Source organism: Delphinus delphis, chromosome 19, assembly GCF_949987515.2.
Source record: "Delphinus delphis chromosome 19, mDelDel1.2, whole genome shotgun sequence".
In the NCBI taxonomy this organism is placed as follows: Eukaryota; Metazoa; Chordata; class Mammalia; order Artiodactyla; family Delphinidae; genus Delphinus; species Delphinus delphis.
In genome coordinates, this window is record NC_082701.1 from 24,227,349 (window position 1) to 24,253,189 (window position 25,841).

Sequence of the window (25,841 nt, forward strand, 5' to 3'; positions counted from 1 at the left end):
GGAATACTTATTTATTTGGTCTATTAACACCAAGATCTGCAAAAAACAAACAAAAAAACACAACTTCTAAACACAGGATAATAAAACTTGAACATTAACATTCTTCTTCGATTTTGTGTAAGCTCTGCAGTATGGAAAATATACAAACTTCAAACAGCTGCAAAAATAGTGTCTTTGGGAGAAAATAGAGTTTCTACATCGATACAAGAAAAATAGGCATTTTTCTAATCCAACCCAGTCCTGGGGCAGGTGGAGGGTGGAGAGTCACCACTTGCCACCCGGAGGAATGCCAGCTCTCCCTCTCCCCTACTACCCACCTGGGGCTGGGCAGGCTGGGCTGCTGCTTAAGACAATCTTAGGGTGAAAGCGAGATGAAAATGCCACTTAGGAAAACGCTTGGTTCCCCCTCTGCCAGCAGCTGGATTGGTCAAGTGTTATGGCCCTTTCGGGCTGCTTTGGTCAGCTCCTCCAATGAGAGGGAGGTAGGGGGATGGGACTGAGAGGATCGGGAATCTATTCGGGTCTCCTCGTCTGTGTCTGGGGAGGAGAGGTAAGGAAATCTGTGGTGTCCGCTCTCCTTTAATCATGGCCAGCTTGCTCCATGATAAAGACAAGGGCCCCATACACAGTCCTCCGGACTCACACCCAGGGGTGGGGGACCCAAGACCTTCTGGGTGAGTTTTCCACCAAGTGAGAGAGGTGACAAGAACACGGGTGTGACTCGTGAGCTGCCCAGCTGCTAGTGGAGGAGGCAGGTCCCCTCACATTCGAAGGGGCAGGGGTCCATCGGGAAGAGGACCCAGGGCTTTGACACAATACATGAAAGTGCTCAAAGGCCAGGAGGAAAGGGCTCCTTCATCCCCCGTCTCAGGGAGCTCGGGAGGGGCCTGCCACCAAGGCACTGGTCTCCATGGTGAAGTGGGGGTGGGGCCCTCAGACCACCAGGGAGCTCTGGAAAAGCACGGGCTCTTCTGACGGCGGGGGGCGCTGCCAAGGCTCGAATGGCAGCGAGGAGGCCTTGGGGGCCTCTGGATCCTTCCGAGGCGGTGGCCTGGGGCTGGCCGGGGGAAGGGGGGACCCTGGGCTTGAGGGGCAGTTACGGAAGATGAAGCCCATGCTGGGGAAGAGGGGCTTCATCAAGCTGACGGGGCAGAAAGCCGAGCCGGTTGGGTTGAAATGGACTTTGTTCTTGTCAGGACAGGAAGTCAGGAAGGCCAGGTCAGGACCTGGGGACCTGGAGGATGGAGAGAGAAACACAGACATACATGTGTGCGTGCACACGAACAGCTGGTGAGAAGGGGCGAGAGGTGTCCCAGCGTCAGGGGAGCAAGGGAGCTAGGGCTCTGTTCAAACATGGTGGTGACTTGACCAAAACAACGACAGGCTGCTGAGCAACCGCCAGCGCTCAGCAGGCCCCTCAGCTCTCCATGTTCTAGAAATATGGCTAAGCAACAGGAAATCTACTTGAGCTAAAAACAGGAGGGATTAAAGCTAGACGGGAAGGAGAACTTCCTGACAGTGTGATTCTAGAAGAGGAGACCGAGAGATCTTTTAATTTGAGAGATTTCATCACTGAACAGTGGTTTAGGGGCAGACCACTTGCCTGAAAGCAGAGTCCAAGCAGAGTGACTTAGACTTTTTATAGCCTAAAGCAGGGTTTCTCATCCTCAGCACTACTGGCATTTGGGCCTGGATAATGCTTGGTTGTGGGGGCTATCGTGTGCATCATAGGATGTTTAACAGCATCCCTGGCCCCTACCCACCATACGCCAGTAGCACCCCACTCCAAATTGTGACAACCATTGCCAGATGTCCCCTGGGGGGAAAAGTATCCCCCATTGAAATCTACTGACCTCAAGAATCTAATTCTTGAGCAGATTTGAAAGGTGTGATGTTCAAAACCCTTGCTGGGAGGAAAGGACAGCAGCTAGACCTTCTCAGGAGATCTAGGTTCTAATTCACCATGTGCTCCTGGCCTAACCTGCCTCACCTCTAACATGGAAAGAATCCCTATCCTTCTGCTCATGTAGGGGAAATGAAAGGATTAAAAGAGGTCAGGTCAGACAGTTCTAGAGTAAGGAATCCTTATGATAAAAAAGGAAGAAGAACGTCTGGCCATGCTTCAAGGGTGAAGAGCCCTGAGAAGCTGCTGGTTATGAGGATTCCGGGCAAGGAGACAAAATTGTGGGAAGACAGTCAAGCTCTGCACCAATGCTTCCCATCGCCTAACTTTTCCTTGAAGTGTAATGTATACATACAGAAGAATGCACTTAGTGTACAGCTTGACAAATTGATTACTATTTTAATTGTAGAATTCTAATCATTCCAAACCCAGGAAGAAGAGCGAGGCACGCAGAGGAGGGCGGATGTTGGCCCGGCGTGAGTGATGGGAGGAGAGGTAGAGGGAAGCTAAGGCCTGTGTGCAGGGTGTGTTTGGAAGCCTGGGGTCCCAGAGGACTCTGCAGCAGCAAGGTGCCCCCTGACTGAGAAGGGCTTAAAAGAATCCCACTTTAGGAAGAGGTGGGGGATGGGCAGGAGAGGGAATGCTCTCAGTGTGTGCATGCATGCACGAGGAGGGTGACCCAGGGGAGACCAAGTAACACTCGAAGGACGTGAGGGCAACCAGCGTGACCCTGAATGGCTTGATTCCCTCCCTGGGAATCTCACACGATGGGCAGCCAGGAAGAGGAAAATGTGGCAGAGGAACCACTAAACATAAGAACTTCCCAGTAGGAAAGTTCATACAATAAAGAGACACCAATGAGCTGAGAATTTCTATCCCCGGATATCTAAGAAAGTAACTGATGGATCGCCACCTCTCTCAAAGGGTTAACATAGGGGCAGGAAGCTGGATGAGATGACGTTAAACCTCTTCTGTCCTTATGAGCCTACAAAAGAATAAAGACAAGCAGCAGCCTAACTGCCACAAGCAATTCCAGGTTGTAATTACTCAGCTATACTGTGGACTGGGGAAGGGTACACGAGCCCAGAGGCTGCTTGAGCTACGAGATCTGGCCTCTTCCCCACACACGACCCCAGAGGATCGAGGGTTCTTGGAGGGATGCCAGGCAACAGTGATGATGGGAGCAAACCCTCAGTGCCCCTGGTTTTCTCCATAATTCCCCCTCTGGGTTATATAAGTGCCTCCTGCTGCTACCGTGGGCTGTCCTCTCCCTTATCTGAGATACAGACGGAGCCATCAAGGCCCCACACCCTGTCCGAGCTAAATCTCCACTCACACACCATAACTAAACTTCCTCACTGCCATCGAATCCACAGCTTCCAATGTGAATCGGCCCCGATGAATATTACAGCGGCAGTGGGAATATGGTGAACTCTCTTCTTAGCTCCTGCTAAGGGGGACCGTGGGACATTTGGAAAGTTCTGGCTCTTGATTCTCTCTGCTAACGGGAGGGAACTGTACTAAAGAAATCAACTTAAGAATGACTTCTGAATTGTCCAGTCTGGTTTGGGAATATTCCATAGTCCTTACTTGCAAGGACTGGAAATTTCTGTCTGGGAGTTCATGACACTTGAACCACTGCAGCTGCAGGGTGAAGAAGCAATCAGAAAGCTTTTTAGGCTCCCCCTGCCACACTGGTGGGCATGAGGCGCTTCTAAGCTCTGCCTGAAGAGAATTACTAGTATGTTCTCTCTCTGATTATGGTCTAGCAAATTCTCACACCTTCCCCGGGGATGGAAAAAAATAGAAGAAGCAAAGGATTTAGGTTTCAGATCTCTTTCCTTTCCAGCTCCTGCTGCGCTTGTGGCTGGCATGTGGGCAGAGAGCAGGTTTCTATGGAGATCATGATAAGCAAAGACTTAGGTGCTCAGAGGAGGTAACGTCAACAAGTTTGGTCATGGAAAGACTGCAATACTGATCATCTACAGCTGACAATGTCTCCAGGACAATAGGGAGTCAGACTAAAGAGAGGCCTATCAGGTGGGATGCCACAGGGCTCAGCCCGCATCCCTGTCCCTCCCTCGCACATCCTGACCCCCACCGACTGGCTGAGGAACTCACGACCGGCTGAGGTACTCACGTGGCCTCTTCAAACACCCGCACTCTCTCACAGCCTTCCGGGGGTTCCCGTTTGAAGACGTAGCTGTGATTGGGCCGAGGGGAGGAGGCAAAGGCAAGGACTGGAGATGGGCTGCCCTCTTCAAGGAAGGCTGGGTGGCCTGGAGGGGAAGCTGCAAACAGAGTAAGGCTGAGTCCCATGGTGCTAAAGGAAGGTCTCCGCTTTCCCGGACTCAGACCTTGGTGTAAAGGGGCAGGACTGGGAGATATGGTACGGTGGCTGGCAGTGGTTATGTTAATCCAGGTTGTTTGCCTACACTCTACCTTAAAACATCTTTGAGGCAGCCTTACAAGAATACAAACCTTGTATATGTGTGGCTGATTCACTTTGCTGTACAGCAGAAACTAACACAACATTGTAAAGCAATTATACTCCAATTAAAAAAAATTAAATACCATAAAAAGAGGCCCAATAAAATAATGATGATAAATAAAATTAAAAAAAAAAAGAAAATAAAACCAGAATTGTAAGGGGGAGAAAAAATACAGACCTTGTTATACAGGATAAAAAATCACAGTTGAACTGAGGGAAAAGTTGGGTCTAATACCAATTCCATATTCCCCGGAGGTAGACTGTGACTGGAACTCCAAGTCTCAGACTTGAAAGAATCCTAACATCTCTATCTCTGCCTTCTTCCAAGACTGCACCGCCCTGCCTGCCAACATACCACAGCTTCTTCCCTTCCATGTCTTGAATATTTATCCCTTCTTCCAGGAAGAGCTCTTGTACTGACTCAGACAAGCAATCTTTACTCAACCCAACTTGTGGGATAAGATTCCTCTCACTTTCCACACAGCAAATGTACTTTGCCGAGGTTGCAAATATTGACTTTATCTATCTCACATTTATTCTTTATTTTCTATGCTCTGTTTACCTCGGTATTGTTAGATCATGCCTTTGACCAGCCTACCTCATGGGGTTGCTGTGAGGATCAAGTTAGGTGATGCAGGCAACAGTGCTTTAGAATGTCAGGATCATTATGACAGGGAGGAGGGACTCTTATCTTGTCCTCTCAGTGACGCAGCCACGGCAGAATAGAAAGTGGAGATTTGGAGTCAGAAAGCTTGGGTTTCGATCTGGGTCAAACTGTGTGACCCTGGGCAAAAGACCACATTCTTTTATTTACAGCGTTCACACCCGCCTTGAGGTGTATTGCTGGTGACGGGTCCAGTGGACACCTGAACGGGCTCATGGGCTCTCCACAACGGCATGCTGAACCTCAGCCAAACATGGGGGTGGGAGGGATTGCTTCTTTGGATTACAGTGAGGATTAAACAAAACTGTAAGTGCAGAACCTTCATATAAATTATAAATTAGAATCTATATCAAGGACCACTATAACGTATGGAATATAGATGACTCCCAAAGATATTCTAGTTGGTTAGTAAGTAAAAAATGCGTGGCCAGAAATTGATGAGAGTTGGAAAAGGGCATGGAGATGACCCCATACCCCATGTAGGCCCCGCAGCCTGGGCCTCCCCAGCTCACCTTTGTCACTGCGGATGGACGTCAGCTCCTCGGCTGCACCCTGGTGTTCCTCACGGCTAGTCTGGCCAGAAGGCTGGGGGGATGCCAGGGGCATGGAGGGAGAGCTGGCAAGGTTTCCAGGCTCCAGGAGGAGGAGGGGATGATCACAGCTGCCACTCTGGGGGGGAGCTGGGGCACGGTGCCCGTCAGGGATTTCAAGGATCTGCCGAGGAAGAGTGGGGGTCAGGCCTGTCTCTGCAGGCTGGCAGGGCTGCGGTAACCCTTAGGGTCATCCCCTTGCCATTGTCCTTGTCCTCGACTCACAACACACAGTGACAGCAGGACACCATTTCCTCATGTCACTGACTTTCCCAACAGCCCCCAATCTAAGAGACACCTCCTCCTGCTTCTCCCAGAGTGCTTCATTCTTTCCCCTCATAGATAGAACTTTATGACTACATATTTATTTTATGGTTTCATCAAGGTGTTGCCCCACAAGGCTGTAAGCCTCACGAGGGCAGGGGCCTCCTGTGTGTCAGGCTCTGGGAACACAAAGGTGAATAACACATGGGGGCACAGGAGGGGGCAAACCACCAGGACACTGTAACAGCTATAGGCCATTGCAGGACAAATGTGCAGATTACTTCCATGTATTAAATACACCCCCCTCGTTTTTTTTAACATTCAATGGTACTTGTGTCCACAGATCACCAGTCTGTGTGCACGTGTAAAATCCTACATATATGCACATTAAAAATCAACCAGCAAGTAAATCATAAACTGAGGAGTGTGCCCATTAGAATTATATTAATGTTGCCCAACTGGCATTCCGCAATTGTCCTGTGTCAGTATAAAAATGTGCCTGAGACTGCAGAAAAGGGAGCAAATAATTCTGCCTGGGAGTGGAGCGGGGGAGAAGGCTGCACAAAGGCAACTGGGCATGAAGGATGAACGCATGTCACCAGGTAGAGATGGAGGGAAGGGAAGCATAACTCTAGTACTGGGGCCACTTGAACTGAGGCACAGCTGGGTGACGCTGACAGTGACAGTGATGAGTATGTCAGGAACACTGAGCTGGTGCTTTGGCTGAAGAGTGATCCCTAGTCCCTTCCTCCCAGCCAGGTGCCTTCCACCCTGCTGACCCCTGGCCCCTTCTCTTTCCATTCAATGCCCCAATGTCTTCCCCAACTTCACCCACCCGGCTCTGCTGTTCTTGTGGTCAAGTCCATCTGAGTCTAATAAACTCAATTTGTGTTCCTCCCATGGGGTGGTTTGGGCATGTTTCTCTGTTGACATGTGCACAGCCTGTGAGCCCCCAGACAGCACGAGTCCCAACTCCCTGTGTCCAGACTCAGCAAGATGCTGCCTATCTGTGCATCCGGGTGCGGCCCCCACTCACCCGCAGCAGCTCCTCCTCACCCTGCTCTTTCACAAACACCTCCTCCAGCTCTTGGTTGAGCCCTTCCAGGCTCCGGTGCAGGCAGGGGCTCAGTCGCAGGACAGCGGACCCTGAGGGGAAGCTGGGAGGGGACGCCTGAGGAGGAGGTAAATGAAGCCATCACTGAACCCCACCAAGCCCCGTGCAGTTATCAGTTCTGACCAGGGGGTAACAGTCATGCCTACACAGCAGAAGCAAGTGAGTAGAGGAGAATTCAGGGACAGTTACCAATTGCAATAGGTCCATTCAGTGGGGTTTTCTCCAGAAGGCAGAGCTTTGAGGGGTCCAGAGTGTGCTTTTAGAGTCTGCATCATGGCCTCAATTGTGCGGGGGGTGGGGATGGAGGACAGAGACATGCAGCACAGAAAGAAACCCTTTCCAAAGTTGCACCAAAACTTCACCCGGCACCCACGTGGCCACAGGCCCTGCAGTGCAGGAGGGCTCACAGGACCCGCCCACCCCACGGGGCCCACCACAGAGGATGACAGAGGGGTGAAGGCTGGGGAAGAGACGTACCCTCAGTGTTCCCCGCACAGCATGGTCCCCTTGGAGGGGGGAGCCCCGCTCCTTCTCTTTCCCACTGCGGCTAAGCTTTGTCCTCTGCAGCTGTTGCTTCAACTTGGTAATCTGGCGGCAGGGAGAGGGGGAGAGGACAGGCAGGTGAAGCAAAGCAAAAGTGCACTGGGTCCTCCCTCCCAGGCGTGGCTCTTGCCAGAAGCCCGTGAAAATACGTAAAAGGAAGATGGAAGTTAATCTTCCTTTTACGTATTCCATCTCAAAATACCTCAGTGGTGTTCAAAACTGTGATGATAGGCTCATCAGGCAAGCTGGACACCATAGTAACCAGATTATCAAATTTTTTGAATTACCATGTATTCCACAGATGGCTCACGTTCCGAAAAATTAAAAATATACAACACTGAAACCATTTTTGTCTTTCACAGATTCCAAAGGCATGGAATACTACTCTATTAATAGAAATGGAAAATGATGTTTTTGAATTCACTCCTCAAAATACATTCACAGCTATCTCAAAGGCCCTGGGACCAAGAAGGATGGAAGGATTTCCCCCCATTTTAAAGTAGACTGCACAGAGCAAGGAGCAGCCTCTCCAGAAGGAATATCAGCTTCTGTCCCAACTTCACATCCTGTAACAATTATGGAGTATCATCAACAATTTTAAATATTGTCCCAGTCGCATTTGTAATTCTGGACCTACTGGTCCTTAGTGTAAATACTCTGATAATTACAAATTGTAAATACTTTGTATTTCCCACTAGCCTTAAATACTTCATATTCTCTCTCTGTTCTTACAACCGAGAGGGCAGAAGCTACTGCCCTGTAAAGGGTGACCCCTGGTGAGTTGGCCCTCCTGGGGGCTCCCCACAGCATGCCAGGCGGAACTGGGTTGGGAGCCCTGGAATCCAGTCTATGGCTTTCTCTTCTCACCCTCAACCCCTGTGGCCCTCATGAGAGGGAGGGAGGGCCAGGAAGAAGTGTTTGAGGACACATCATTATTTATCTCTTCTTTTAAAAATAAGGCTGGATGAGTAGTTAAGTAGTAAATGAGGTTGGGGGCTTCCAACTCCCAGAAACTCACTCTCTTTCTCCAGTCTCTGAAACGCTTATCTGGATCCAACCTCAAAGTGAAGTGAGAACAATGGCCACCCCCACCCTGAGCTAGGCTGCTGGAGGGCCAAGCCCCTGCCTGCAGGAGGGTCTGGGCTCATGAAGCCAGGCCACCAGGAGGCTGGGAGGCAGCTATGAAGGTGCCATCTCATTAGGAAAAGGCTACGTCGAGGCAGATGAGACTGGAAATGTGGGTCCACTTTGGAGCGGATGTGTCCATGGTGCTGGGGGGTAGACGAGAGGCAGCTTCCCGGGCCAGGGAGCCAAAGGGGGCAGTTACCTCTTTTCGGTGGTCTGTGCTGCCCCAGGACGCTGAGCGCTTGTGTGTACACGAGCTGGCCCGCTCACCTTCAAGCTCTTGCCAGGACAGGGGGGTCTGCAGGGAGAGAAACCCAGCGAGACAGAGCAGCTTCTCAGGCTGGCTCTGGGGAGACAGACACACCATTTCCCAGACAGAGGTGCTGGCTCTTTGAAGTCTTCTCTCATCTGCTCATCAACCTCCTGGACCCTGCCAGCCCCTTTTATTCTTTCAGGCTTCTCCACCTGCACTGCCTCTTTCCCAGTCCACATCCTCCAGGAAACCTTCCCTGATGAGCCAATAAGGCCAACCTGCTCTTTACTCTCTCCTGACTTTTACACATGGATTATAGCCCCAGCTACTCCAAGCGCTTCTCGCCAGCAGTGAGGGCCAGAGGGGCCCCTCCCTCTCCCAACCAGTTCCCAAGAGCACATTTTGGAGGCTCAGGGCAGCACTGGCATCCTCGATTCCCTCCCCATCTATGTGCCCAGCACGGGCCCAGGTTCCTGGGAGCCTGACGAAGACAAGTTACCAGACGGGACTCCATTAAGGAATCATTAATTGGTAAGACAGGAAAAAGCTCAACAGAGATGCCCCATGTTCTATCCTGAACCGAAGCAGAAGATTTCTGTGCAGTGCAGTACCTCAAGCTTGTTCTGTGATTTTTCCCGGTCCACAGAGGGTTAGGGTCCCCAAAGTCCTCCTGAATACATAGGGAGGGGAGATTTTCGCAAAGGAGGGAGCCAGAATTCTGAACTCAGCCCTGACTCCTGACTCCTCTTGGCTTTATCACAGCTCCTTCTCCTGGGCCCTGCTCTGCCCCTGTGAGAACTTGACTCTCAGTCCGCCATCCTCCCTCCCCCACTGCACAGAAGACAGAGGACCCATGATGGAGGCAGGGGGAGTTGTAGACCCACTTCCTGAGCCCCTAACAGAGGGAGGAAGTGGTTGGCTCTAAGCACGAGGCAGAGAAGGACACAGTCCCCCCCCCCACCAGCATCCCTACTTCCATTCCAAGGGAGGGGCCCAAGGGGAAAGGCTCTGGTGGAACCAGTTCCTCTCTAACTTCTTTGCACAAGCTGCCAAAACCATGAGGGCCTGGGAACTGTCTCCTCCAACAGATCCGCTGACCTCCCCCGAGAGGTTGTTACAAACAGAAAAGGGGGAGGATAAGAGGGAAAAAGCCCAACAACTCACCACCCAACAGCTGTTAAGAAGAGCTCGGTGATGGCAGTCTGAGCGGGGCTGTGGGAGTAGGCTGCCCTGCACAACAGCTGCAGAGGAGAGGGTCCACGGGGGTGCCGAGGCTTCCTGCCTCTTCCTTCTCCCAGCTGCCCACCAATCAGGGCCTTTACCCAGCCGTGCGACACAGTCAGGGTGAGACAACTGCTGGACTCCCTTCCCTGAGGCCAGCACCGCAAGGGAGACCCTCCAGAGATGCGGCCCCACTATTTCTTCTTTAGAAAAAGGGCAGAGAGCATATCCTCAGGCCTATACCCCAAAGCCTCAAGGTGGAGCTGGCTCTGACAGTAGAAACCAAGCAGCTGGTCTACTTCCAAATGCCTATCAGGGTGTTGGCAGACAGAGCCTCAGAAAAGGCTGCTGCAGATACTGAAAAGAGAGGAGAAGCCCACAGCCCCCTGAACGGAGCAGATGCACGACACTCCTCCCCTCCCAGGGCTCCAAGCCAAACCTATAGATAACTAGGTCTGCTCATCAAAGCTGAGTTCCACACAAGCTTGTTGTCCCTGGAAAGGTGGCAGAGACTACAGAGGAAGGGTGACAAAGGCTAAGGTGTTGATGCCTGTTTCTCTTCCTCCGGGAAGATACTGAACTCACAGGTGGGTGGTGAGAAGGAGGTAAAAGCAGCCACATTCAGGTCGCCACCGGTTCTACTAATATCTCTTGCAAACTCTTCAACTGCCTCTTTCTTCTGAGATACATGAGGGGGTGGAAGGAGAAGTGTAGGCTATCGCTGGAGGCTGGAATGCATGTGAAAACTCATGGCAGCTGGGATCGTCTCCTCTCTCAGTCCATCTCACCTCAATCTGCTTGGCAGCATCTCCCAGCAACTATTGCCTACTCTGTAAACTGCGCTACTAAGGCCATCGCCTTGCCTCAACACCCACCCTGGCCATAGACACCACCATCTGGCCCTCCATCCGTGGGCTCTCTGTCCCACAGGCAAATGTAGCTCCATCTCCTTTTTTTTCCTTATCCCTTGACCTCTAAGCCTGGTCTAACCACCTAAGATGGCCCGCCGTACCAGCTCTTCCCAGCGTTCCCTGAGCCCTTCCTAGCCGTCCACCTCATGAGGCCTGCTGCCTCACTCCGCAGCTTCTCTGATCAGATGGGTTCAGGGTACACATCACTCATGTACTCAACAAAGAGTTACTGAATGCAAACTGTGTGTCAGGCGCTGTTTCAGCTGCCGGGGACATAACAAGGCACAAAATGACAAAAATCCTTGTCCGCTTTGAGTTTACGTTCTAGCTGGAGGCACAGTTTAAACAGTGATAAGTACTAAGAGAGAAATACAGCAAAGAAAGGGAATAGGAATGCTGGGCTGGGGAACATGATTTTAAATGTCAGGGAAGTCCTCAGTGAAAAGGGAACATCTGCTGAAAACATAAAGGAGATGAGGAGTGAGACATGCAGATATCAGAGGTGAGAGTGACCCAGATGGAGGACATAGAAAGTGCCAAGGCCCCCAAGCAGGAGCCAGTCTGGTGGCTTTGGGAATGATAAGGAGGCCAGCGTGGCTGGGGCAGAGTGGGTGAGGAGATGAGGAGACGAGGTCTGTAGGTGTGACAGGTTGAAAATGGCCCCCCAAAGAAATCAGGTCCTAGTCTCTGGAACCTGTAAATGTTACCTCACATGGTAAAGTTTTTGCAGATGTGATTAAGTGAAGGATCTTGAGATGCAAAGATTATCCTGGTGGGCCCTAATGCCATTAAAAGTGTCCTTATGAGAGAGAGACAGAGGGAGATTAGACACTCACAGAAGAAGGTAAGGCAATGTGACCATGGAGGCAGAGACTGGAGTGACGTGGCCACAAGCCAAGGAATGCTGGCAACCACCAGAAGCTGGAAGATACAAGGAATGGGTCTCTCAGAGAGCCTCCAGAGAGAGTATAGCCCTGCCAACACCTTGATCTTGGCCTAGCGAGCGGAATGAATTCAGACTTCTGGCCTCCAGAATTATGAGAGAATAACTTTCCATTGTTTTAAGCCACTAAGTTTGAGGTAATTTGTTACATCAGCCTCAGGAACCTAATACAGTAGGTTATCCTGTGTTTGAAGCTGTTTACATGCTGGCCTTGAGTATTCTTCAGGCAGGCACATGCACAGGTATGGGCTTTGGCCCCTCCAAGGTGACCTAGGAGCATCAAGAAAGGGACCATGCCCACCCCTTATTTCCAGTGCCCCTGGGTGGACAGGCCTTTCCCTCCTGGGTCTCACCACAGACATCTGGGCCAAGGTCTCCTTGGAGCACAGAAGAGTCACAGCTAAGGAAGGTTACCCTTCAAAGAGTGACCCTTCATGGCACAATGGGGGTCAAGCCAGGCTGTGACAGCACCGTATGTAGTTGTTCCAGACAGTCCTCTGGAAGCAGGATAAAGCTTGAGCTCAGCAGGCCCGTCATGTTGGTCAAAGGGACTCACACACTGGAACAGATTTCTTTTAACACCCTGGCCCAGGGGGAGCAGCTAAGGGAGAAGCAGGGCTACTTACTGGCCATAGTGGCGTCAGCCAACTATGCAGATGATGCTCGGATTATGCAAAACTGGATGTGGGTTAGACCATGGAAGCTTTGCCTGGGATTCTGAAGTCCCAGAGCAACATGTGGGATAACTGCGTGAGGGCGAGGACAGCTTTATAACAAGAAGGCAGGGGTGAGATGGAGCCCAAACCCTCCAAAGTGGAACCCCTTTCTCTGCCCCCCACTCAACTAAGCCTCTACCCAGATTCTGAGACAGGAGAGTCCTGGTCCTTGCTGTCTCCAGTGACCTTGGCTGGGCCCTGGGAACATAACCCAGTGTACCTATGCGGATGTGTAGAGCAGCGTGGTGCCTGGCCTAACATATATGCTCAGTAACTACTTGCTGAACTGAAATTCAGCAGGGAATCAGTCTCTTGGGACTCTGGCCAGAAAAAGAGGCAGGAAAGGCTCTGAGGGTGGTCTGCCGGCCAGCGCTGAGAACTCTAGCAGCAGGTGGCCAAGGCCACCATCTGTGGCCCTACGGTGACTGTGCAACCCTCAGACTTTCCATCATGGACCCATTTTCAAATATTCTATGCTGATGTCAAACCATATACTGAACAACTGGTCCTGCTCACCGGTTTGGGAAATAGGCACTGTGCCCAGGCCCTCACACCCTCAAAGAAAGGCCCATCATAAGCAGACTGAATCGTGTGTCACCACCAAATGCTGAGGCACTGGATTGGAAAAAAGAGGAGGACAGCACACAGGTAGGGAAAGTCACAGAAAGGGAAGTCTTCCCAAACAAAGCATGCCACCTCTGCCTCTGCCCCTCAGGACACTCCATGAAGTTTGTCAAGGACTTAAGCTAATTTTTTTCCCGAAGGGTAACTCAGGCCTAAAACAAAAAGGTCTCTCATAAGGGCATCCCTACCTCACCTGGAGCCTGCAGAGGAAATGGGGCTGGGGATGGGCAGAACGGGGGGCCAGGCGGAGCAGGCACCCAGGGTCCCATCTGTCTCCAGGATGAGAACACCAGCGGGGGAACTTGGCTCCAACAGTCATTCCAGCTGTGGTGAGACCACTTCCTCCCTCCAGAAGAGTGCGAGAAGACTCCCAGCAAGAAGGGAGGGGGTAACTGCAACCACCAGCATGTGCTGCCGTCTCCCGTCCCGGCTCCGGGCCCAGTGCCAGGAGTGGCCAGCCCACAGCACTTGATGGCCAGCTCTGAGTGACCAGCTGACCTGGGGGAGGGCAGTCAGGAGAGGGGAAAACAGGTTCAGATTTACCTGGACGATCCTGACAAAGTCCTCCGAGACACAAAGAAACCTCCAGATGATGGTGACACCACACAAGAGCCTTCCTAGTCCTCGCTGACTGGCCCCTCTGCACCCAGCACCCACTGTACCCAAGCTGTTCCTTACACCCACCAAGCTGACCTCTGGGAGACCTGGTCATCCCGCTCCCATCACCCATCCTGGCTCAGAACATGTAGCCGCTCCAAAGCCCTCCTTCCCCGATGACCACATTCACACCTCCTTAGGAGAACCAATTTCCCAAATAAGATCCATCCACCTCTCTTCCTCACTTGCCCCAAATATTTGGGTAAGCCCGCTCTCCATGTCAGACTGCAAGTTGCTTGGGAACCACCCGTGCTATCCTTTGCGCCTGCCTAAGGGCTTAAAACACAGCTAAGCCCAGGGAGGGAATACTGGGACTGTTGGCAGCCTGCTGCAATTCGAGAACCGAGAGCTTTTAACCCATCTTCTGCCTTGGGAGAAGCCTTGAGGACGCAGTGTGCTGGGCTATCTAAATGGCAGGTGTTCTGATATGAAACGTGCAGGGCTCTTGCCTGCTCTAGGGGGTTCAGAGAGGGGAGCCGAGCTGCTCGGCCTACACCATGACTATGGCTGCTGTCCTTACTGCAAGTCCTGCCCCTGGGAGTGCCAGGCTGATGAGGTCTCCAAACACACACTCTGGCGGCTGGCTGGGGTGTGTGTGGGGCTGGGTCGGGGGCACAGATAAGAGAGCAGAAGTGAGGGCCTGCCAGGTGCAGTGGAGGTACTTCACTGGTGTGGCTAGAAGAGAAAGCGCAGAAGGTGGGGGTAGGGGTGGGAACGGCCCCCCTCGAGCTCAAAGGAATTAAGGAAATGTGCTGGCATCATCTATTTTTAGTGACTTAACAGCTTTCAAGGACTTTGGTAGATCCTGCCTCCTACCTTCCCTCCACTCTTCTCTGCACCCCCTTGTGTCTCCCCCATAAAACCTCTCCCTCATCTCCAGTCCCTTCTGGGTGACGTAGCCATGCTCAGTAGGGAAGGAGCACCAATTTCTTTGGGAGATGTTGAAGAAGGCAGCTTGTGCCAGACCAGGGTGCTCAAGCAAGAATTTGAATGGAGCCCAAAACCTAGAAGCAGAAAATTCCCAGAAGGCCAGGAATGAAAGATGGGCAGAGCACATACTGGGGTTTGGATGCCCACGTTGATCAGAATTCTCCCACCTCCTGACTGCAGCCACAATATTGACAGGTTGCTAAGGGTTCCTCGAGGGCTGGAGCCCAGCCCAGGGAAAGAGGAAAGCTGCACAGCTCGGCCTTGCCAGACCCGCGGAGGCGCATCGCTGGCCTCTGTCTTGCTGTGGCAAGAAGCCCGGACTTGTTATATAAAAGATCTGGCCTGCAGCTGGAGCCTGAGCAAAACACACAGCCTAGAGCCCATGCCTCTAAATCCGGCCAGGGAACATCTGAGGCCAACCCTGCCTTGAGTTGACAAAGAGAACGCCATCTGAGGAGTGGGATGGAGGCTTCCTAGAAGGCTGGTAGCAGGAAATGACAGTGACGGGGATATGGGGATAGGTAGGTGGGCTGCATGGAAGCCTGCCATCTGACGAAGGGGGATGTAATCATGAACTTACACAACCAAAGCAACCTCAAGTCCTGCTCCTCCAGGAAGCCCTCCATGACTAGACGCATTATTTGGACTAAACACGCTCTCAAAAGAGAAAGGGGTGGTGCTTCAGGCACATGAAGGGGAAGTATAACCTATCCTACTTGCCCTTTTCAGGGGACACAGGGAACAACAGTGTCTGGGGCTTCTGGGAAGTCGGTGTGCTACCCGGAGCGTACTCTCCCTTCACAGTCTGTTCCTAGATCTAAAGAATGCCATTGGACTTCCCTGGTGGCGCAGTGGTTAAGAATCCACCTGCCAATGCAGGGGACACGGGTTCGAGCCCTGGTCAGGGAAGATCCCACATGCCGCAGAGCAGCTAAACCTGTGTGCCACAACTACTGAGCCTGTGCTCTAGAGCCTGTGAGCCACAACTACTGAGCCCACGTGCCACAACTACTGAAACCCACACACCTACAGCCTGTGCTCCACAACAAGAGAAGCCACCGCAATGAGAAGCCCATGCACTGCAATGAAGAGTAGCCCCCGCTCGCCGCAACTAGAGAAAGCACACACAGAGCAAAGAAGACCCAACGCAGCCAAAAATAAATAAATAAATAAGTAAATTAATTAATTAAAAAAAAGAGTGCCATTAATTTTAACTGCAGCAACTCTTGTTGGTCCAAGGTGGCATATTCCTATGAGAATTCCCCTCCTGTAAACTGTGCCAGACATTTGGCCCCATCTCATCCTTTGGCTCCCTGTTCACTGGCCTTCATGGAACTGGCATCCAGACACACCAAGGTCAAATCTTGTTCTCATTTCCTTGTTCTCCACTCTGACATGCCAAGAACAGTACTGGGCATTCAAACATTCACTAATAACATTTGAAAATGGATCTCATTTAAAAAATAAATAAAAGGGACTGGGAGATGTGCTCGGCAGAGGAGGACAAGGGAAGCGAGCGCACAAAACCCTTTCCCATTTGGCCGGCACCCCACCTCCAATCAGGCGGGGCGGGCACACTCCAGCGACATGCAAAGGAAGAGTGACTGGCCCAGCACCCCCCAGGACATGGGCTGCCTCTCCTCTGAGCCTGTGTTCTCCCCACCCTGTTTCCTCTTCCCTGAGAACAACTCATTTGTTCTGAAGTTGAACAGGAATGGGCTTAAACTGCATCAAAAGGGAGAAGATCTGACTCTTAAAAACTTAACTGCTGAAAATGTTGAAGTCGTAAGTCAGATGAAGAGATATCTTTGTAAAATTTCACACATGAGATGACTTCTTGCTCAGGCTAACACTACCTTACTCAAAAGCTGACCAATGGACTGGATGATTACAGAGATCCCTTCTAAGTTTAGGATTCTTAATGAAGAGAAAAACCCTGAAGAGGGGACCTGGGCTCCATCAGACTCAAATGGGTCTACCGAAATCCCAGGAGGGCTGCTGATTAGGGATCAACTCTCCATTATCTGAGAACTTTCCACTCCTGTTACTCTAGTGGGATCTATCCTGGCTCAACACACTTTCGGGCCACCTCTTCCAGTTGTCTGGGGAATGCATACTCAGTTGAATGTTGGTCTGTTTTAGCAACGTAAATCTCATTTATTAAAACCTAGGATAAATTCCAAAATCAACTCTTGTATACCCACACATGAATACTCAAAGCCAAACTGATAAACCCAGATTGCCTTCTCTCTCCCACCAGTCAGGTGGAATGCAAACTCATTTTCAGGTAAATTTACGAAGAGAACCAAGTTGGTTAACATGAGATGATGAAAAGCTACATGGTGCGTATGTGCAGCCAAAACCCAGGACAAGTCACATCAATGACTGAGTATTGGTAAGTCGACCCAAGGCCTCCTCGGCCAGTCCACCACCCCACCTTTATCCCTTATCCCATTAGCAGAGAGCTTCATTACCTGGGTGGCCTTGTCATTGGTACAGCAGGTGAAGGCCCCATCAGCATCTCGTGGCCACTGGCCCAGAAGGTAGGAGCTGAGGATGGTGTCCAGGGAGAACGTACGCCGGACCTGGGGTGGCTGAGGCCTACACACTGGCTTTTCTGGGGCCACGGAACACGGGACGCTGGCTGGAAGAGAGCACAGCCCGCACACCTGGACGTCAGCATGGAGGCAGCAGACACAGTAACCAACCTTCCCTCTTTTAGGAAGCCTCACCAGACTGCTGCATCTTCACTTATATTTACCTCCCTCCTACAGAATTTGAAGCAGCCCATAAAAGCACATACAGCATGATGAAAGCTCTCCTGACTTATCCAGCTGGTCTTTGTCACTGGAAACAATTTACACCATTTCACACTGGACGAGGGGTTACTTTACACATGTCTTCTTTCTCCTGTTCCTAATGGACTACAGACTGTGAACTCCCAGGTCTCCGCACTGAGTTTCCTGAGAGCAGGACTGTTTCCCATCATTAAAGAAGTAACTGGAAGTGGACAAAAACCAAGTTTTCCTCCATCTTTTATCCTGCCTTTCATTTCCTTTTATCTCCTGCCTTCTTCCAGCACTGATTGCAAGGCTCCTATGTACAAATTCAACCCAGTTAACTGAAGGACTCTTCCTATTTCCTTCAAGACCATTAGCTCCAGGGAACCTAGGTGACTGAGACAAAGAGAACGACATAACTACTTTCAACTATCCAGGATCCAGGAGAATATCCAAGTCTTTTGGTTCTCTCCTCTGTCTCTGACTTCTGGCTAAATAGAACAAAAATAAACCAGTTACAAACCCACTTATTTTTCTTTTTACCTTGATTAAAGCTTTCTGGGGGAAGGTAAAAGTTGAAACTGTTGCTAAAGTCTAAGCATTCTGGAATCATCTGTAAGTTTCAGTCATCTGGGTTGACCGTGTTTTCCGCAGCCACATTCAAAACACAGTACTATCTTAAGGTCTGTAAGGCTCTTTCCTTTAAGCAGAGCAAAATGCTTTCACATCTGTACTAATCTCTTGATAATTCATGTGTGCATTAAGCACAGCAAAAGAACTGGGGACTGTAGATATAAATAAACTTGAAGAGCTTTATATTAAAAAGACACTAACAGGTTGGCAGGTTCCTCAAAAAGTTAAATATAGAATTACCATACCATCCAGCAATTCCGCTTCTAGGTATATATACAAAAGAATTGAAAAGAGGGTCTCAAAGAGATATCTGTATACCCATGTTCATAGCAGCACTATTCACAATAGCCAAGAGGTAGAAACAACCCAAGTGTTCACTGACAGATGAATGGATCAACAAAATGTGTTCTATACATACAATGGAGTCTCAAAAAGGGATGAAGTTCTGAAACATGTTATACCATGGATGAAACTTCAAAACATTATGCTACATGAAATAAAACCAACACAAAAGGACAAATATTGTATGATTCCACTTATATGAGGTACCTAGAATAGGCAAATTCATAGGGACAGAAAGTAGAACAGAGGTTACCAGGGGCTTAGGGGGAGAAGGGAATGGGGCATTATTATTTAATGGGCACAGAGTTTCTGCTTGGGGTGATGAAAATATTCTGGAAATGGACAGTGGTGATGGTTACACAACATTGTAAGTGTACTTAATGTCACAGAATCATAAACTTATAACGGTTAAATGGTAAATTTTATGTTATGTGTGTTTTACCACAATAAAAAAAAAGGAGAGAAACACTAATAATACTATCTTCTCCAAATCCATTTAAATATTTACACACATTTTGACATAGTATAATCAATACGAAATGTATTACATGATATTCTGCTTTGTTCTACCCATTTCCAAGTATCAACAATCTACATATCTGTCATTTTTAAAGACTACATAATATTCCACCAAGTTGATACACAGTAGTTTGCTTAGCCCCTCCCATATTATTGGAGGTTTGAGAGGTTTCCCCCACCCCAATTTGAATATCATAAATGTTATTGCATGGATAACTTTTAGTCTCAGGTTTTATCTAATTCCTTACATATTTCTAGGTCATTTTCCTCAGCCATCATATAGTATGTGCTCATTTAAAACAAACTAAAGGGACTTCCCTGGTGGTGCAGTGGTTAAGAATCCTCCTGCCAACGCAGGGGACACGGGTTCGATCCCTGGTCCGGGAAGATCCCACATGCCGCAGAGCAACTAAGCCCGTGCACCACAACTACTGAAGCCCACGCGCCTAGAGCCTGTGCTCTGCAACGAGAAGCCACGGCAATGAGAAGCCTGTGCACTGCAATGAAGAGTGGCCCCTGCTCGCCACAACAAAGCCCATGCACAATGAAGACCCAACACAGTCAATAAATAAATAAAAATAAATTTATTTAAAAAAATAAATAAATTTTAAAAAATAAATAAATTAAAAAAAAACAAATTAAAAATGACTTATAAAAGTAGTGGGGGGGGGGGGCTTCCCTGGTGGCGCAGTGGTTGAGAGTCCGCCTGCCGATGCAGGGTATGCAGGTTCATGCCCCAGTCCAGGAGGATCCCACATGCCACGGAGCGGCTGGGTCCGTGAGACATGGCCGCTGAGCCTGCGCGTCCGGAGCCTGTGCTCCGCAACGGGAGAGGCCACAACAGTGAGATGGGTACACGGGTACCGCGCAAAAAAAAAAAAAAAGTAGTGTGGGGAATTCCCTGGCAGTCCAGTGGTTAGGACTCCTCACTTTCACTATTGTGGGCCCAGTTTTGATCCCTGGTCAGGGAACTAAGATCCTGCAAGCCATGTGTTGTGGCCAAAAAAAAAGTACTGTGAATTGTGGAAAATTCAAGAAATATGCAAACAAACAGAAAAAACTGCAAATCTCAACACCCAGAGATAATCACGGATAATACTATGAGATATATATCCTCGGGGGCCTTGCCTTCTATGTACGTGCATGTATGTGTGTGCGTGTGTGTGTATGCTTTAAAATGAAAAATGCGATTATACTGTACATATTATTTTGCAATGAGTTTTTACCTTATATCATAAACACCTTTCCAAATCAATATATACTGACCTACAACACACCCTTTTAAATGACCTTAACACTCTTTAAACTCTTCAAAGGCTTTCTTTCAAAGACAGTACTCATAGGCCTTGTGTTCTGGTCCCACTTACCTTTCCTTTACACGTCACTCCTCTTCAAGATCTCTATGTCCTGGACAAACTACACTATGCACCATTTCCCACCCATGTCTTGGGCCTGCCCTCCTCTGAGGTTTTGCACATGTGCTCAGGGCTGAAATGTGATCCATCCATCAGGGCCAGCCTAAACATCTCCACCTCCACGGAGCTTCCTGAGTCCCCTGGAAGGAATGTCTCAGGATTTTCTGATTTTCCCCAGTACTTTGTACTCTTCTAGTACTTCCCAGTCTCTATTGGATTACAAGTATTTGTAAATCCCAGCTAATAAACAGCCTGTGGCCAAGGCCTGTCTAATTTATCTTTGAACCCCACACAGCATCTAGAGCATAGGGTTGGAGATTGGCAGATGCCTAAGTATTCTCATAAAATCAAAAACCTGTTACTATCAGGGAGAGCCTGCTCTAATTACACCTGGTTTCTAAGTTTGCGTGCCTTGCACATCCATGCTCACCCTGCTCCCTGTGAGTAAATACCCCTGAGCTGCTTGCCCCCTTTCCTCTCTCTGAGGCTCAGGGAGGCCCAACCTCTTTCCTCCCCTCCCTGCACCTGTCACCCAGAAAGTTAGTGACAGGCACGCTGGGTTCAAGCCCCAACTGCATCCCCTACACCGGCATTTCAACCACTCGTTTTTCTACCGTGGGCTTAAGATCAAAAGGTGGCAATATGGATACTTCTGGGAGATCCTGACCCATGCCGGCAGCCTGGCCAGACACCAAAATGCTGTCCTGTGGTTCTCCCAAACTGTCTCTAAGAGCCCACTGTTGAGGCAGGGGCCCTTGAAGGCAAGTTTACAAGATTACATGACAGAGAAGCAATGAGGCAGGTGGGAAGCAGATGAGCCAGAGACTGGCAGAGAGGCCAGAACACCATGATTCTAACAGCTCCTTCACTGCTGTCGGAAGAAAGAGGGCTGGGACTCCAGGGCTGAGAAAAAAGCACTGGGGAGAAAGATTTCTTGGGGCCGCCTCTCTCAGCCCCTCAGCAGAAATTGCTGCAAAAACCTCCTTTAGAAATGTTTCCATCCTGAGGCCCTACGTATGCTCTTCTAAGTTTGTGTGCCTTGCACCCTAAGTATGTATAATACTTTCAAGTTTGTATAATACTTTCAAGTTTTGCCCCCTCCTCACAAAGTACTTGTGTGTGTACAGTCTTTTGTTCTCCTAAAGGGGCTCCAGAAAGACTGATAAGGAGACCAAGGCACAGAGAAGTCCAGTCTCAGATTGGACTTGGTCGCCCAGAAAGTCAGGAGGCAGTCCTACATCCAAATCCAAGCCTCCTTCTTCCCACATCAGTCCACAGGGCTCTTGGCCCTTTTGCATCAGGAACACCTCCAAGGGTGCAGGACACCTGCCTACATACCTGAAGGAAGAAATGCCTGGCAGCTCCTTCAGGGAAGGGAGTAAGGAAGGAGACCACATAGCAATTTTTTGTTTGGGGTGTTGGTTGGTTGGTGTTTTGGAGAAGCCTTTGAAGCCTAGTGGGAAGGATTCTAGTAAACCATATGCCCATTTTACATCTTCCCATTGATACTCTTCACAGCCCACCTCATTCGCGAGTTACAGGAGGAGTCCAATTTCAAGGGCAGTAATCAGAGATGACATTTTACTCCCCAGCACCCCCGGGGTTGGGGAGGACCCAGGATCCTGGAATTTGGTATAAGAATCCAACCACCGGGGCTTCCCTGGTGGCGCAGTGGTTGAGAGTTTGCCTGCCGATGCAGGGGACACGGGTTCGTGCCCCGGTCCGGGAAGATCCCACATGCCGCGGAGCGGCTGGGCCAGTGAGCCGTGGCCGCTGAGCCTGCGCGTCCGGAGGCTGTGCTCCGCAATGGGAGAGGCCACAACAGTGAGAGGCCCACATACCGCAAAAAAAAAAAAAAAAAAAAAAAGAATCCAACCACCCATTTTGATCAACTCTACATCCAAATCTGACCTAAGTTATTCATAAAGACTCTGAGCGCTTTGTCGGTTCTGACTTGCTCCTCCGTATACAAAAACAAAACAAAACAAAAACACGAATACAAAAAAAAAGAAAAAGGGGAAGGAAGGGCGAATGGGGAGAAACCAAGTACCCCAATAGAGAACCAGCTGCCTCTGACCCAGCCCCCTCCTCTCTGCTAGGCCTGCAAGGATGTTGCTGCATCTAAGACAAACTGGAGGACTCGCCTCAGTTTCTTTTCCTTAAATGAGACCGCTGGGCCTCAGACTTATTTCTACAGTGACTACATCCTAGCACAGGGTGCCGGCCCAGCTCCTGACCAGCCGCAAGGTGACGGAATTCCCTTCTGTCTCAAAGCGCTCAGCAAAGCCCCAGCTCCCCTCCCAAACCCCCACGTTCTTAGACCCTTTGAGGTGATGAAAGTGCATGTTTCCTTCACGCCCAGAAACTAAGGGAGGGGGCACTTCAAAAAGATGAGATTTTGGGCTTCCCTGGTGGCGCAGTGGTTGAGAGTCCGCCTGCTGATGCAGGGGACACAGGTTCGTGCCCCGGTCCGGGAAGATCCCACGTGCTGCGGAGCGGCTGGGCCCATGAGCCATGGCCGCTGAGCCTGCGCATCCGGAGCCTGTGCTCCACAACGGGAGAGGCCACAACAGTGAGAGGCCCGCGTAACGCAAAAAAAAATAAAAATAAAAAAAAATAAAAAGATGAGATTTTGACAGGAAAACTAATCTACCACTTATTAAAAAAACCCCACCCCAAATGGTTTGGTGATGACCTGCTAATTTGGGCACCAGAACTGATTAAGGGCGAAACCAAGGTTCCCTCCAAACGCAACACAAACTGAAGCCAAAGCCAGACATTGACATGTTCTGTGCCATTCTCGAAGGGGCCACAGGCTGGAGCAGTGTGGCCCCCGAATATCTGGGAGGGGCTCAGGTGTGAGGGATCTGGTTCTGACTGCAGCTCTACCCTCACTGTGGCGTGACTGCAGCCCACACCTCATGCCCTCCCCCCTCACCAGGCCTGCTCTCCCATCGGGCAGGCAGGAGCACAGTCCCAGCCTCAGTTACCTCTCAGGGACGCTGTAAACAACGAAAGATGAGATGCAAAAAGGCTTTAAAGTCTTCATTAGATAGATCATGTCAAACCAATTACCAATTACCAATCAGTCAGCCCCTCCCCACACCACAATCTTTTAGGACTGAAGGTGTGGGTGGGGAAGGAAGAGGAGACATGCAGGGTGAGTTCCAGCCACCACTGTCCCCTGGGAAGGCCCACAGCTTCAGTCAGAGCCCTTTCCTTTCCTAGTGTTGGTCTAACCCAGCCAGGAGAGCACCCAGAGTGAATGATGCAGGCGAAAGAGAGCCGCTGGGAGGCGTGGGCATCAGCAGCGCTGTCAGCACCGAGACCTCCCTCAGTCGGGAACATCCTCTAAGAAATCCCACAAGTGAGTGCAGTTGAAATAGGGGCTCCTGCGCTTATCCCTCCCTCATGGGTGCACCCACCGGAAAGATCTGGGGATGGGGTTCTGCCCTGCAATTGTGTGATTATGGTTAAAGGAGAAGTGTTGAGAAGTCACAACGGTTGCTTGTGGTCGGAAGATGAACTGGTTTCATTTCTGGAAAGTACCCCTCTCAGATTTGGGAAACAGGACAATTGGCTGCCCTGTCTGAGAAGAGACGCTCCTATCATGACAGGCCAAGACAAAGCAGCAAGTTGCGGGGCCCTGGCTGGGTGGCTGCGGGAGGGTGGGGTGTCCTGTTTACAGCGCTGTGGGGTATTATCGGCCCATCGCATGCAGCAGCCTCCACAGCCCAACCACCTGGCGAAGCTCCCTGGCACAGGGCCAGGCCATTTCACCATACAGCTGAGCAGTGGAGGATGCTTTGGTTCTTGGGCAACAGCAAATGGAAAACACAAAACAAAACAGCACACACCAGAGATAAGAAGCCTTAGGTGCTATCTTCCGGAGCCACTTGGCCCTGTCTCCCAATTGCTACATTTGTATGGCTTTGGGGAGAGCAGGCTCTGAGTGGAGTGGACCAGCGGTCAAGTGTCTGCTGCACCTTGGGGGACAGTGAATAGGGCAGAAACACACAAACAGCTGACGAGGGGCCTGGCACACCACAGTAGACTGACTGATTCCTTCAGTAGCAGGTTCTGGGTGCCCACCACAAACCAGCCCTGTGATAGGCACTGCAGACACAGGAGGAGCAGGACAAGAAGCTGCTGACCAAGCTGAAGTGGGGCAGGCCGATACGAGCCCCAAGGGCCAGGCTGCCAGCTCAACCTCCGGGGGATTCCTCCAGCCACTGACTCTTCAGAAGGATCACCATTTGGTCTCTGCTGTTCCCTCATATTCCTGGCTGGAAATCAGCTCAGGCCTGACCACACCAGCAAACCCCCACTGCGGGAACCCGGGAAGGAGGAGGGCGACAGCTCTTAGGAGGGGTCAGGGAAAGGAGGAAGGCAGCAGACGACACAGGAAGTGAGGCATCTGTGGCTGCCCTTCTCAACTTGGCCAGGGATAGACTGTGGGGTGGAGGCTTAGCAGCTTACAAGGAGAGACCAGCCGCTGACCAGAGGGTCCTGGCTGGGAATCTAGGGGGGCTACTTCACTTACTTTACTATCTTTGGGGCAATGCAGTAGAGAGAAACCTGGGAAACCAGACAAGGCTACTCTCCACCCATCCTCCATTAGCTTGAGGCTGAGTGACCACAAAATACCCAAGAAGGACTACAGAAGGAAGAAGAGAGACAGCCAATGAGATTTCACAGGTGGCAAAAACTCAGCAACTGGCAGGCTCAGCAAACAAGTTACCAGTCACTTTCTCATGTCACTGGGCTTTGAGCCATTATTAGCACTAATCTTCTTGCCTTCCCTCTTTAAAATAACTCTCATTATAACAGAAGCTGTACATAGACAGGAGGAAGTTAAAGGAAAATTTAAAAATGCAGATTAGCAAAAACTGAAAAATAAAAACGATGCATGCCACCACTCAGAAATCACCATTCTGCACATCCTTCCTGATCTCTCCCTGTGCACCTATGTGTGCATATGTATTTTTAATAAAATGAGATCTTATTACACGTTTTTCTAACAATATGCTTTTTTCAGCCACTGATCTTCACTTCAGGAGAAGTAGGCAGGGAAAGGGCCACCCAGGAGGCTGAGGCAGGGCAGACGGTTAGACACTGAGGGAGCAGGCCCTGTCCTGTCCCGTCTCCTAGCTGTGATGCAGCACTTTTGTTGGGGGTGGGGGAGGCGGGGGGGAATGATAAC

General features: G+C 50.3%; 1 protein-coding gene across 6 annotated transcripts in view; it reads right to left on the reverse strand.

Moving 5' to 3' along the window:
- FAM117A (family with sequence similarity 117 member A) overlaps window positions 1–25,841 on the reverse strand; it is a 64,050-nt gene continuing 38,209 nt past the window's right edge. For 4 of the 6 annotated variants that reach the window (XM_059997338.1, XM_059997335.1, XM_059997333.1 and 1 more), the window contains 7 exons: window positions 17,424–17,593; window positions 8,897–8,992; window positions 7,504–7,614; window positions 6,949–7,083; window positions 5,571–5,772; window positions 4,044–4,194; window positions 1–1,234 (listed from right to left, as the gene is read on the reverse strand). In XM_059997338.1, coding sequence (XP_059853321.1) covers window positions 934–1,234; window positions 4,044–4,194; window positions 5,571–5,664 — 546 coding nt within the window. In that variant the 5' untranslated portion in view covers window positions 5,665–5,772; window positions 6,949–7,083; window positions 7,504–7,614; window positions 8,897–8,992; window positions 17,424–17,593 and the 3' untranslated portion in view covers window positions 1–933. Of the gene's footprint in view, window positions 1,235–4,043; window positions 4,195–5,570; window positions 5,773–6,948; window positions 7,084–7,503; window positions 7,615–8,896; window positions 8,993–13,550; window positions 13,861–17,423; window positions 17,594–25,841 lie in introns of all 6 variants that reach the window. The other 2 variants (XM_059997332.1, XM_059997336.1) reach the window with 2 other exon arrangements.